Below are 14,125 nucleotides of genomic sequence, written 5' to 3'. Positions count from 1 at the left end.
CCTCCACCCTGCTCCTTGGCTATAAATGCCCATTTAACCATGCTGTATTCAGAATTGAGCCCAATCCTATATTGGAGTGTCTTTTCCCCTGTTGCAATAGTCCTGAGTATAATATCTGTTTTTACCACTTTAACGATTGTCCAGCTCTGGTTTTGCTTTGACATTTCCACTCAGATTCAGAAATAGAACATTGCTTAGAAGTGACCATAGTGCCTCACCTTATCACATTTCCTCTCTGCTCCCAGGCAACCACTAACACGATGGCTGTGATAATCTTTTCTTTGCTTTTTGTTTTACCACCTACGTATACTTCCCTAAGCAATACAGTTTACTCTTGCCTATTTTGAAATTGATATAAATTGAATCATATCAAATTTTTGTTGTTGTTACTTGCCTTTTTTTTTTTTTTTTTGAGACAGAGTCACATTCTGTCACCCAGGCTGGAGTGCAGTGGCACAGTTTGGCTCACTGCAACTTCCACCTCCCAGGTTCAAGCGATTCTCCTGCCTTGGTCTCCTGAGTAGCTGAGATTATAAGTGCCTGCCATCACGCCCAGCTAATTTTTTGTATTTTTAGTAGAGATGGGGTTTCACCATGTTGCCCAGGGTGGTCTCAAACTCCTGAGCTCAACTGTTATGCCAGCCTCGGCCTCCCAAAGTGCTAGGACTACAGGTGTGAGCCACTGCGCCCAGCCTTATGCATTTTTATATGTGGACAGTATTTCACCATACAAATATGATTGCTTTATTTTACCATTCCATTGCAGATGAACATTTGGATTCCTCCCATTTGGGGGAAATGTCAATCATTGCTACAATGAACATTCTTATTCATTGTTTCTTGGCCACATTTGATTAGAAGTGGAATTACTGGGTTATAAGGAATGCACATCTGTGATTTCACTAGATAATGTTAAATAACTTCAAATTGGTTGTCCCAATTTATGCTCCTTCCAGAGCTGTACTGAATTTCCGGTTGGTTTAGTTTCTTGCTAATAGTTGATATTATCAGACTTATAATTTTTTTGCCAATCTAATTGGTACACAATGGTAACACATTATGTTTTAATTTTCATTTCTCTGATTATTAATGAGGCTGACCATCTTACGGTTATGAGCCATTTGTGTTGCCTTTCCTGTAAAATTTTTAATCTTTTTAAATTTTTACTTATTTTTCTACTAAGTTGTTCAACTTCCTGGTGGATTCACAGACATATATTTTGGAGTTAGTACTTTGTGGTATGTGCTGCACACCCTCTACTTTATGGCATGTCTTATACTCCCATTTCAGTCTCTTTTAATCCTCAAAAGATTTTTTTTTTTTAATTGTAGAGACAGAGTCTCACTGGCTGGTTATTTAATGCAGCTAAGAAAACTATAGATTTTTATGTGTTGTGTACTTAACCCCTTGCTGAACAATTTTATTAAATCTAATACATTTCACTTAGTTTTTCTCAAAAACAATCATATTTGAAAGCGACAGTATATCTTCTTTACCATATTTATAATCTTATTGATTTTCTATCCTTAATGCATTGGCTGGAACTTCTAACAGTGTTGAATGACTCTGGTGATAATAAGCATTCTTATTGTCTTTCAGGCTTCAATGGTATATTATTAGTCAGGATTCTCCAGAAAAGTAGACCCAATAGGGGTGTATGTGTTTGTGTGTGTGTAATATAAAGATTTATTTTAAGAAATTGGTTCACACAATTATAGAGGCTAGCAATTCCAAAATCTGAAGTTAAAGTCCAAAGACCATTAGGCCAGAGACCCAGGAGAGACTAGTATTGCAATTCAAGCCTGAAGGCTGTCTGCTGCCCAAAGTCTCTCTGGCTCAGGGGAGGCTAGTCTTTTGTTCTACTTTGTCCTTCAGCTGATTGGATGAGCCCCCTCCACCCAACATTACAGAGGGCACTCTGCTTTACTCACAGTTCACTGATTTAAATGGTAATCTTCTCCCAAAATACCCTCATCGAAACATGCAAAATAATGTGTGACCAATTATCTAGGCACCATGGATCAGCTAACTCGACACATGAAGTTAGCGTTACAAATGGGAATTCGTTCAAAAAATTTTGAGCACCTAGTATGTGCCAGACGTTGTACTATGCCCTAAGGATACAGAAGAGAAAAATTGCTGTCTATTCTGGAAAATAATGAAAACTAACAAGTAAAAACTAAACAGTTATGGATTGTGATAAATGAAAACAGGGTATTATAAAGAAAAGGTGGGGTAGATAGTCATAGCTACTTTAGATTGGATGATCAAAGATGCTACAGTTTTTTACTGTTGGGTAAATGTTTGGTATAGTTTATGATAAACAACCACTATTAAAATAAAATTTCCTAATACTGAATTATTTCCTTTTTAATAGGAAAAGCATTACATTTTATTAAATGTTTTTAAGACATCTATTGAAATGTTCATGTTTTTATTTGGCTTTGTTTTTGCTGCATTAATCTGAAATAGATTCCATTAATAGCATTCTAATTTTGAAACATTATAAAAACCTGAGGGTTATTACATATTATTACTGTAATACACAGCTGAATTCATTACACTAATATTTAATTTAGGATAGCTTATACGATAGCCCACAGGCCAAATCTGACTCACCATCAGTGTTTGTACAGCCTGCAAGCTAAAAATGATTTCCACATTCTAAATGGCTGAAAAAAAATTAAAAGAAGAATATCTCATTACATGTGAAGCATATATGAAATTCAATTTTTGGTTCATAAATAAAGGTTTTGTATTAGTTTCCTATTGTTGCTGTGATAAATGACCACAAACTTAGTGGTGGAAAACAACAAATTATTCTTTCATAGTTTTGGAAAACAGTCTGAAACCAGTGTAACAGCTAATGCGAAGGTGTTGGCAGGCTGATTCCTCCTGGAGTCTTGAGAGGAGAAACCTTTTCCTTGCCATCTCCAGCTGCTAGAGCTGCATTCTTTATATTTCTTGTCTTGGGGCCCCTCTTCCATCTTCTCAGCCAGCATCTTGGCATCTTCAAATCTCTCTGCTCCTGTCGTTACATCACTGTCTGTCTCTGAATGGCACGGCAGAATCAATCATAATAACCAAAAAGTATAAAGAATTCAAATGTCCACCAAGTGGCGAATTGATACTCAAAATTGCTGAATACTATTTGGCAATAAAAACATATGAGTTGTTAACAAGGTACAAAATACTGATGCATGTCACAGCATGGATAAACCTTGAAACATTCTAAGTACAAGAGGCTAGAGGCACAAGACCATACAGTATATGACTCTGTGATAACAAGAGTTATCAGAACCAGAGAGACAGCAAGTATGTTAGTGGCTGCCCAGGGATAGGGGTAGGAACAGAGAATGGCTATAATGCCAGTGAACCCCAAAATTGGAGCTCAGCCTGAGAGGGTTCTTGACTTTTCACAGGAAAGAATTCAACAGCAAGCTGGCAGTAAAATGAAAGCAAAGCAAGTACATCAGAGCCACAAAGCACAGGAAAATTGCTTCTGGTAAACAGAGCAGGGCTACCTCACAGGCAGAATAACACTCATGGATTGGTGGCTAGCTAGATATATACACATTTGAGATGGAGTCTCTCTCCGTTGCCCAGCCTGGAGTGAAGTAGTGCAATGTTTTCGGCTTTGCAACCTCTGCCTCCCGGGTTTAAGCAATTCTCCTGCCTCAGCTTCCAAGTAGCTGGAACTACAGGTGCCCATCACCATGCCCGGTTTCACCATGTTGGCCAGCCTGGTCTCCAACTCCTGACCTCAGGTGATTCACCCACCTCGGTCTCCCAAAGTGCTGGGATTACTGGCATGAGCCAAGGAGCCTGACCACTGCCTAGCTATATTTATACATACTCCTTCATCATACCTAAATAAGGGGTGGGTTATTCACAAATTTTCTAGAAAAGGGGTGGGGAGTTCCCCTGGAACTGAGGATTCCTCTCCTTTTAAACCATAAGGTAAGGTCTGGGCATTGCCATGGCATTCGTAAAGTGTCAGGGGCTGGTGTAAGTATCTTAGCATGCTAAATATTATAATTAGCATATAATGAGCAGTGAGGGCACTAGAGGTTACTTTGGTCGCCAACCTGGTTTTAGCTAGTTTGGTCCGGTTTCTTTAGGGAAGTTTTGTCCGATTTTTTTTTAGAGCATCCTGTTGTGACCTGGTCTTGTTTCGATCATTGGGGTGGTGACCAGTGCTTGGAAAACAAGTCCTGCTGATCTCCTACCTCAACTGTAAGTGTGCACACACTTTTTGGGGGGATGATGGAAATGTTCTTATAGTGATGGTTGCAAATGGTTCTAAAATAACTGAAAATCACTGAATGGTACACTTCAAATGAGTGAATTTTATGGCATGTAAAGAAAGTTGTTTTAAAACACACCGCTAAAAAATTACGAGACAAAAGAAGTATTCAGACTTTGTAATTTGGGGAAACACTGGTGATAAACGACAGTGACTACGTGGTTTTGTGGAATGTATTTCCTTACATGCACCGTGACAGAAAAGACGGCAGGTGCCAACTGCACTGGGCTTGGGGAAGATTCATTCATTCAAGAAATTTTTTTTTTTTTTTTTTTCCGAGCCTTGTTCATACACAGGAGGTTCACGGTTAAAACAAAAAAGTACCAAACGCAACCCTGTCTTCCCCTGGGAGCTGATAGTGCAGTGAGGAGACACTGACCGGGGAAGCACAGGAAGAGCCGGGAGGCGATGGGGGAGGCCTCGTTGTGAAAACCACGCGGCCCACGCTGGGGGGGGACAGCCGGGACAAAAGCCCGTCGTCGTGGGGTCCGGCCTGGTGGGTGGTGGTGAGGACAGCGGAGGCCGGGCTGCCTGCGGCCTCCAGAAAAGGAGCCAGATGGAGAGGGGAGCGGTGGGGGACCGATCGCCTGCAACGGCTCAGGCCACGGCCGGCCTCCGGCTGCGGCGATGAGCGCGGAACCTTGGGAAGTGGGAGGGGTGTGTAGGTTTCCACAGCATCCACGTGGCTGCGGCGTCGCCGACGAGGGCCAGGCGGGGGCAAGATGGTGCCAAGCCACCATCGTAGTGACTGTTAGAGTTACCCGCGCGAAGATAACAAGGGGCTGGGCCCCATGCAGAAGTGTGTGAAGCGGCGGGATTCTGTAAGCGTTCGACCCTAACGGGACTAACAAATCGACTGGGGGTGTGACGAAAAGACTGGTGAGAGCTGACCCCGCCTCGGAATGGAGCGGTGGCTGGGATGCGGAAGGGCCTCGAGGGGAGCAGTCCTGGAAAAGGAGGTAAGCGGGGCTGGCTTTCCAGTCGTCCGCGTGCTGCTGTGGCGGCGGCGCACCCTGGCGCCCTCCCCTGGCTCGGCTTCTCCCCGCCAACCGCTCCCGCCTGTGGCGGGCTGGGAGACTCACGCTCCCGGCGTGCTCTGCGGCCCGGCCCGCGCACCCGGGGGCGTGGCCTGCGCGCGCGTGCGCCGTGGTCGAACGTAGTGGCGGGGCAGGCGAGGCGGTCGCTTCGAGTGCGCTAATCAGCTCCCTGAAGGGAGCGAGGGCGGTTGGGTGCCCACGGCCACTTTTGCTTTCCTCGGTAAGTGCGGCGGTGGCGGTTGGCGCCGCCGGCTGAGGGACAGCTTCCTGGGGGACGGGGAGAGCGTCCGGCAGGCCCGCCTGAAGCGTTAGATGCTCGCGGGCGTCGCTCCTCAGGGGCGGTTGGTCCGAGCCGGGAGGCGTTCCGTTCAGTTCGGTGCCCGCGGGCACCAGCCGGTGGGGGCTTCCTCTGCTTCGCCGAGTAGGAGGGCGGAGTGTGGGGTTGGTACGGGCGGGGAGAGCCGGACGGGGCCAACCTGCACCGTGTCACCCAGTCCCGGGTGACTGGCTCGAAGCAGCCTCCGAGTGGAGAGGGGTCGCCGGGGGCGGCCCGGGCAGCGCGCATTTGCTGAGGGGACGGATCCCGAGCCCGAGCGCGGAGCCCCGCACGCCCGTGAGACCCGCTTTGAATTTTCGCTCCATGTTTGCCGAGGTGGTTGACGGACCCCCCGTGAGACTGGACTCAACGCTTTTGTTTGCCCCACGATAGCCAGCGTAATGCTGTGGACCTAACAAGCAAGAACGTTGTTAACTGAAAGTTGAAGGGGCTGTGGCGTCTCCGTTCCGTGGCGTCAGAAGTGATCGCCCAGCCGTCCTTAGTAGGACTTGTCCTAGAACTCCGCCGACGGCCCAGCCATTGGAGCCGGCGCCCCGGACGCCACTGGCGCTGGCGTTTCGCGGGCGCAGCACCTCCAGCCGGTCATCTAAACCATCGCCGTTGAGGGCACTGAGGCCAGGCCAGGCTTCAAACCCTGCCCTCTCTGAACCTAAGCCAGATATGAAAACCCAGACGACAGTGGCGGGGTGCGGGGGCTCACGCCTGTAATTTCAGCGCTTTGGGAGGCCAAGGCAGGCGGATCACCTGAGGTCAGGAGTTCGAGACCAGCCTGACCAACATGGTGAAACCCCGTCTCTACTAAAAATGCAAAAAAGCCGGGTGTGTTGGTGGGTACCTGTAATCCCAGCTACTTGGGAGGCTGAGGCAGGAGAATCGCTTGAACCCGGGAGGTGGACGTTGCAGTGAGTCGAGATTGTGCCACTGCACTCCAGCCTAGGTGACACAGCGAGACTCCGTCTCAAAAAAAGAACAAACAAAAACAAACTCAGGCGATCTAGAGCAGGTTTGTTGGGGATTGTATTACGGGGCATTTTCAGTGTTTCTGAAGTAAACCAGCATGAGTGCACCAACCGTGAAGAACACACTGTTCATTGTGAAGTCTGTAAAGTAGTAAAGCAGGCCGGGCAAGGTGGCGCACCCCTTGGCATCCCAACGGTTTGGGAGGCCAAGGCACAGGGATCACTTGAGCCCAGGAGTTTGAGAACAGCCTGTGAAACTACAAAAACATTTTTAAGAAATTAGTGGGTGTGGTGGTGAGCGTCTGTAGTCCCACCTACTCCAGAGGCTGAGACAAGAGGATCGTTTGAGCTCAGGAGTTCGAGGATGCCGTGAGCTATGATTGTGCCACTGAATTTTCAGGCCTGGGCCCCGGAGCGAGAACCTGTCTCAAAAAAAAAAAAAGAAGCATTCTAAGATAGTGATTGTGTACATGCATCTAAATTTACTCTTTTCTGAAATTTTGCTAAAATTACATTAAGGGGATTTGAAAAATAAAAACAAATAAACCTCCCAACAGTGGGAGAATAGGAAAGGAAACACCGGCAATCAAATAGCGGGCTCTAAAACGCGGCTACCTTAGCAAACCCTGTATTAACCACAGAATCTTCAAACTGCACGGAAACTGCCAGCATTGGACAGCTGTGGTACTGGGAATGAAAGTGGTGGTGGTGCAGGAGGTCTGTGTAGGGAGCTTTAAAGAAAGATGATTTAGGTGAAATCTGAGAAGCAATTGGATATCCAGATCCCCTTCCCCATTTCACGCTGTTGGTGACTGCCTTTCCCCTTGTTAGAAGACTGGATGGAGGCTTATTCTCTTGTGAAAGTAAAACAGAGGATCTTTGAACTGAGAAACCCGGGCATAGTTAATTAGGGGGCTACGTGTATGAAGACAGGGACACTGAAGCTTGAAGTCCTTCATCCCCCTTCTCCCACTCAGTTCCAGAACTTCTGCAGTCAGATCAGACTAACACCTTCCAGGCTGAAATAAGAAAATTTTACATGCTCACACACACACACAGTTGGAGAAAGGTACATAGTGAGTTGGTTATAGTGATTTCTAGGAAGGAAAAGGAACTTGGAGGCTGGGGGAAGAGTGTAAGGAAACTTCTGTTTGCATTTTCTTTTAAAACGTACCATGTGCACACGATACCTATTCGAAAATGAAATGTATTCTTCACCTCAGGAAGGTCTATGAAAAAAAATTCTGTAAAAAATTATAAACAAATCCTTTGATTTCTATTTACATTTTTAAAATGTACCGTGTGTACACGATACCTATTCAGAAATGAAATATATTCACCTCAGGAAGTTCTATGAAAAGAATACTCTGTAAAAAATTATGAACAAACCCTTTGACACAGTGATTCCTCTCCCAGGAATTTATCTTAAACATATACTTACACTTGTGTGAAAATAAGTTCAGTGCTATGTGGAAGGTTAAGTAAGAAGCAGGTAATGTTGGTTACCTTTGGAGAGAGGATCTGATGACAAGTCAAAAGTGGAATGAGTGAGACTTTTTCATATGCTTGGTACCTTTTGAACTTTAAACCATGTTGTTGTTACTTATTGAATGAATGAATGAATGAATAAGTAAATGTTAATGGAAAAAATGGGTGAGTAGGGGAGGTCCTGATGTTGACCCTGAGCTCTTAACATAGGAAGGAATGCTACATAACAACCCCAAAATTTCAGTGGCTTACATTTTCTCCTCATGGATCTTCAGATCAGCGGTTGTTTAGATTTTAGACTAGTCTGGACGTCAGTCTTCAGTTTTGGGTTCAGATCTGTTCCATGTGTCTTCGTTTTGAGACCCAGGCTGAAAATGCAAAACTACCTATAGCATGTTTTTCTCATGACTGAGGGTGAAAGTTCAAGAGAGCTTCTGGAAGTTTGCCATTCCTTAGCTCAGAAGTCACACATTGAAATGTCTACCCACATTCCATTAGTTGAAACAAGTTACATAGCCAAGTCCAAAGCAAATAGGGTAAAGACATATATACTCTGTCTCCTGGCAGCACTATAAAGTTACGTGACAAGATATGGATGGGAAGGCTTGGGAACTAAAATGATGAAGAAAAAGGGTTAGTAAGATGCTGAAAAATTAAGTTTAGGATAGTTGGTTTAGAATGAAGATTCTTAGAAAAATGTATATATATATTTTTACTTTATCATTTTTTCCAATATACAGCATCCTACTTTGATATGAATTACCTTACAGTTTCCATGTCAAAGTATTACCTTTGCTTCATCTTCTATAACATCTGCCAACCCTGCACCTGGCCCTCTAACCAATTCTGAGTGCCCATAGAATAATGTACATGTAAAGACACCAGATTTTAGGGAAGTAATTCTAAATGTTTATTTTAGCTGCTGAATGTGTTCATTCATACATTTTTGTGTCATATCCATGTCTGCCAACTCACCTTTCACAACAGAATCTTCTTTTCAGGGAGATGTCCTTTGCTTCTCAGATGTAAATGCACTTTAAGTTTGTTATTCAACAGTGAAAATGAGTCATACAGAGGTAATATTTTCATATGTTCTGCATCTTCAGGGTTCCTGGTTTTTTGTTTATTTATTTGTAATTATATGGCTTCAGAGTAATCTTATTTTCAACTTTCACTGTGGGAGGCAGTATAGCATAAGTGGTTAAGAGTGAGGAATCTAGAGCAGACTGTCTGAGTTTAAATCCTAGCTAGTGGCTATATAACCTTGGGCAAGTGTTATCTATAAATAGATAATTTAGTGCCTTATCTATAAAACGGGGATGATGATGCCTCATAGAATTGTTAGAAAGGTTAAATAAGTTAATACATACAAAGCATTTATAATAGCACCCAACACAGTAAGCACTTAAATACTATTATTAATATCACTACTTTTTATTTGGAGGCTGTGACTTGAATTATGAGCCTTGCAGAGAAAACATGTATATAGTTGTTCAGTTGACGTAATAGGCAAGAAAGTAATTTTTGATCCCTTTATTCTCTTGAATTCCAGGTTAAATTAAAAATACCTTTTGGAAATAAATTACTAGATGCCGTTTGTTTGGTACCTAACAAGAGCTTAACATATGGAATAATTCTTACACATGGAGCATCAGGAGATATGAATCTTCCTCATTTGATGTCACTGGCATCCCATCTTGCATCTCATGGGTTTTTTTGCCTGAGATTTACCTGCAAAGGCCTTAATATTGTACATAGAATTAAGGCATATAAATCAGTTTTGGTAAGAAAATTTCTTTATGTTTTTTATAATAGAATTCTGTTTGAAATACTTAATAAATGTAAGATAAATTGTATTAGTAGTCATTTGGTTTAATTTTAAAAATCTTTGAATGAACGTATTCTTAGAAAACTCAGCAGTACCTGAAAGCTTTTCAGTGGTCAGATTTCCCTTGTCAGTTTCCATGGAGCTGAATGCTTACATCATAAATGTTCCTCCATGATTGCCAAGAAGTGTAAGGAAACTTCTAAACTACTTAATGATTTTTTCTCACTGGAATTATGTAACTTTAGCATATAGTTTTGGCATCCTAGAGTATTTCATCTACCATACTATGCATATACAAACATGATACTGTTTTCTGTATAGGTTGCTTAAAATCCTTGGATAACAGTAAAGTTTCCTTAAATCAGCCTTGTCCAACCCATGGGCTACATGTAGCCCAGGACAGCTTTGAATGTGGCCCAACACAAGTTTGCAAACTTAAAACATAAGATTTTTTTTTGCAATTTTTTTCCTTTTTTAGCTCATCAGGTATCATTAGTGTATTTTATGTGTGGCCCAAGACAGTTCTTCTTCCACTGTGGTCCGGGGAAGCCAAAAGATTTCGCACCCCAATCTAAATAATTTCAAGCTTACTAATAAGATTTTCAGAACTTTAGATGTTAACACTATCAAATTTGTTATTAGTTGGAAGGCTTTACTGGCCTTTTTAAAATATAATCTGTAAAAATAGTTTTGTGCTTTAATATTTTAGTAATGGTAGATTGACTTTTTACTCACATACTTGCCTGTATTACCTAACAAGTGATTTAATAGTGAAAGCATGATCAGAAGAGGAAGGACTTATTACTTCTTTTAAGAATCCCTTAAGATTTTCTGATTATCTTTATATAGATTTTCATACATTTCAGTAATGATGAGAAATAATATATCTTGCATTTCCAGTGGAATATTTTATATGTGAAGAACTAATAATTTGTTTATTTTTGTAGAATTACCTAAAGACATCAGGAGAATACAAACTTGCAGGAGTTTTTCTTGGAGGTAAGTGTAATACTTGTGAATACTTGTTAATTACTCATTTTAATATAGGAATAGGTAATGGAGAATTAATTGATCATAGGAAGCCAATTTAAGGATTGTTGTTGTTTTGGTAAGTCACCTTTTTAATGTTAAAACACTTTATATACTTAAAGCAAATATGAACCTCATGTATATGTATTATAATCTGAGCTTCTTTTATTCATCTCTCACGTATGATGATTCCTTTACAAGGTTTGTTCTTGTCCTTTTAAGTGTTCTTCAGAAAAATAATTGCCTTTTTTTTTTTTTTAACATTTGACTTAAGATCAGTTTTTACTCTTTTGTTGTTGTTGTGGAGACAGAGTCTTGCTCTGTTGCCCAGGCTGGAGTGCAGTGGCACCATCTTGGCTCACTGCAACCTCCACTTCCCCAGTTCAAGTGATTCTCCTGCCTCAGCCTCCCAAGTAGCTGGGACTATAAGCGTGCACCACCACAACTGGCTGATTTTTGTATTTTTAATAGAGATAGGGTTTCACCATGTTGGTCAGACTTGTTTTGAACGCTTGACCTCAGGCAGTCTGCCCGCCTAGGCCTCCCAAAATGCTGGGATTATAGGTGTGAGCCACTGTGCCCAGCCTGGTATTGCATCTTGTTAATTGCTATCTTTTGGAGTTAATTTGTTGGTAAACAGATAGGATCAACAGTAAAAGATCCAATTTGCCACTCATCGCTGCTACTTTATGTAAAAGTTTATATTTCAAACTGAACTTAATTTTAATTGATTTTAGGTCGTTCAATGGGCTCAAGAGCAGCTGCTTCTGTAATGTGTCACATTGAGCCAGATGATGCTGATGATTTTGTTCGAGGTCTCATTTGTATTTCTTATCCACTGCACCATCCAAAGCAGCAGCATAAACTCAGAGATGAAGACCTCTTCCGTTTAAAAGAGCCTGTACTGTTTGTGTCAGGCTCAGCAGATGAAATGTGTGAAAAGGTGAATTATAACTCAATGTTTGTGTGAATGAAAGAGAATGAAAGGCAGAAATATCTTGGGAGCAAGATATTTCCTGCAATAGTCTCTTTTAAAAGTTGCTAATTTGACTAACACTAGATTTGTGTTTTGGTTACCCTGTTGCTTTTGAGACCCTAAAAATAGAAATATAGTGACAAAATTTGTCTCCCTGATAGATATGAGCCTTATTTGGGAAATGAAGGATTAATATCTGAATCTTCTGATTTGGGGATTACTAGGCTGTACATTTTTTTAATCATTTCAACATTCAGGCAGATTATTTGTTATAAAATTGACTCTTGAGAAAGGGTTGGCAATGTCTACACATTACTAAATATTAGCCCAATATTATCAAACAATTTCGTATTCCCCAGAGCGTATAATTTACTTGGGAAAATATTTTGGGGGGAAAATGAATTGTTTTACTCCAATTTATTTAACATTTTATTATCAGTAATGAATGCTTGATATGTGGTATTACTGTAGCTAAGAGAAGTGGACTGCCACATTCATGGACATTTCCTCGCACATTCTGTTGCCTAGAAAGTTGTCTGTGAGAAAGCGTTTAATGAATACTTGTGAATGAATGCCAGTATAGGCGGGGGAGAGAGGACCTTTTATTAAATATCAATAGAACATTAGTATCCTCTTCTTTTTTTCTTTAGAACTTGTTGGAGAAAGTGGCACAGAAAATGCAAGCTCCCCATAAAATCCACTGGATTGAGAAGGCAAATCATTCCATGGCAGTGAAAGGACGGTCAACAAATGATGTTTTCAAAGAAATAAATACACAGATTTTGTTTTGGATCCAAGAAATTACTGAAATGGACAAGAAATGTCCTTAGTTAAAAGCCATGTTATTTTGAATACACATACAGTTAATTTGATAAAGAACAATATGCCCCAGCATTGAGATATATTTCAGACTAATTTGATGTTCTTTAATGTTCCCTTATTTTTGAAACACGTTTTAAATGTGAAATTAATGTCTGTCACAAAACGTCTTTTGAAAGCACTGTTATAGTTGTATAAAGATGATGTAAAAATACCGAAGGTGGTCTAAATATAATTTATTTTCATTAGTATAATTAAGTTTTGAAAAAAATTAAACATTTGAATTTTGTTACAAATGTGCTTTTGTTTTATTGATATGCAACTGAGAAATTTTGCAGAGCAGTGTCATCTTCAGTAAAGGAAAACAAAACTTTATTAGGGTTACTCTAGTCAGATTTATAAAATGTACACATCTTTTCATCTAATCTTTTAATGAATCTCACTGAAGGGATAGGAGTGGACATATGTTTCAAATATAGGGACCCTGAAGACTTTTTAGAATGAAATATCTTTAATTCAAGAAGTGTTCACTAAAGGCTTATTACAAGCAAACCTCATTGGGTTTGTAAAGATGAGTAAAAACTTGGAACTTACAACATAATGTGTGAGGCTGGGCACCATGGCTCACGCCTGTAATCCAAGCATTTTGGGAGGCCGAGGCAGGCAGATCACTTGAGGCCAGGAGTTTGAGACCAGCCTGGCCAACGTGCCGAAACCTCATCTCTACTAAAAATACAGGAATTAGCCAAGTGTAGTGGTGCGTGTCTGTAGTCCCAGCTACTTGAAGGATGAGGGGGAAGAATCGCTTGAACCCAGGAAGTGGAGGCTGTAGTGAGCCCAGAGTGTACCACTGCACTCCAGCCTGGGTGACAGAGTGAGACTCTGTCTCAAAAAAACAAAAACAACTGTGTAAAATCAACAGGTAGACCACTCTGATTAAAAAGAGAAATAATTGCTAAATTTTGGTAATAACATCTTTGCTATATCTAGGCAATTAGGGGCACTTACTGTTGCATTGGGAAGTTCAGCTATCTCCTCATCTCAAGCTTGAATGGTATTGAGTTATATATAAAAAGTTTCTGTATTTCCTGTAGTGTTCACAAAAGGTAATGAGGCTGATGTTAAATAAAAGTTTGTAGTAATAAATGGTTTTTTATAGTAAATCTTTTGCATATCCTCCTACTGTTCTTAATGTTAGGTCATTGAAACAGCCTCAAGCGGCCTGGGCGGCTTGCAGATTTTTGAGGCCCCTCATTCCTCCTGCCCAGGTGGAATCAGATGATTTAAAATATTATTTTTCTAAATAATGAATGAAAACCTAGGTAACGTCCAAATCTTTCATATTA

The 14,125-nt window shown here is 41.2% G+C and overlaps 1 protein-coding gene across 3 annotated transcripts; it reads left to right on the top strand.

Annotated features, from left to right (window-relative positions):
- The first annotated feature begins 5,429 nt into the window (after positions 1–5,429).
- On the top strand, positions 5,430–13,075 carry TEX30 (testis expressed 30). 3 transcript variants are annotated; one of them, XM_032246178.1, is made up of 6 exons: positions 5,432–5,563; positions 9,129–9,203; positions 9,680–9,910; positions 10,903–10,954; positions 11,722–11,927; positions 12,611–13,075. In XM_032246178.1, the coding sequence occupies exons 2-6, from the start codon at positions 9,189–9,191 to the stop codon at positions 12,788–12,790; spliced, it is 684 nt and encodes a 227-aa protein (XP_032102069.1). In that variant the 5' UTR covers positions 5,432–5,563; positions 9,129–9,188; the 3' UTR covers positions 12,791–13,075. The 3 variants fall into 3 exon arrangements, with proteins under 3 accessions (XP_032102070.1, XP_032102069.1, XP_032102071.1); XM_032246179.1 differs by lacking the exon at positions 9,129–9,203 and having other exon boundaries at positions 5,430–5,563; XM_032246180.1 differs by lacking the exon at positions 11,722–11,927.
- Positions 13,076–14,125: the final 1,050 nt, after the last annotated feature.

Source organism: Sapajus apella, unplaced genomic scaffold, assembly GCF_009761245.1.
Source record: "Sapajus apella isolate SASKATOON/1434 unplaced genomic scaffold, GSC_monkey_1.0 scaffold60, whole genome shotgun sequence".
NCBI lineage: Eukaryota > Metazoa > Chordata > Mammalia > Primates > Cebidae > Sapajus > Sapajus apella.
This window is presented reverse-complemented; position numbering and strand designations above follow the sequence as displayed.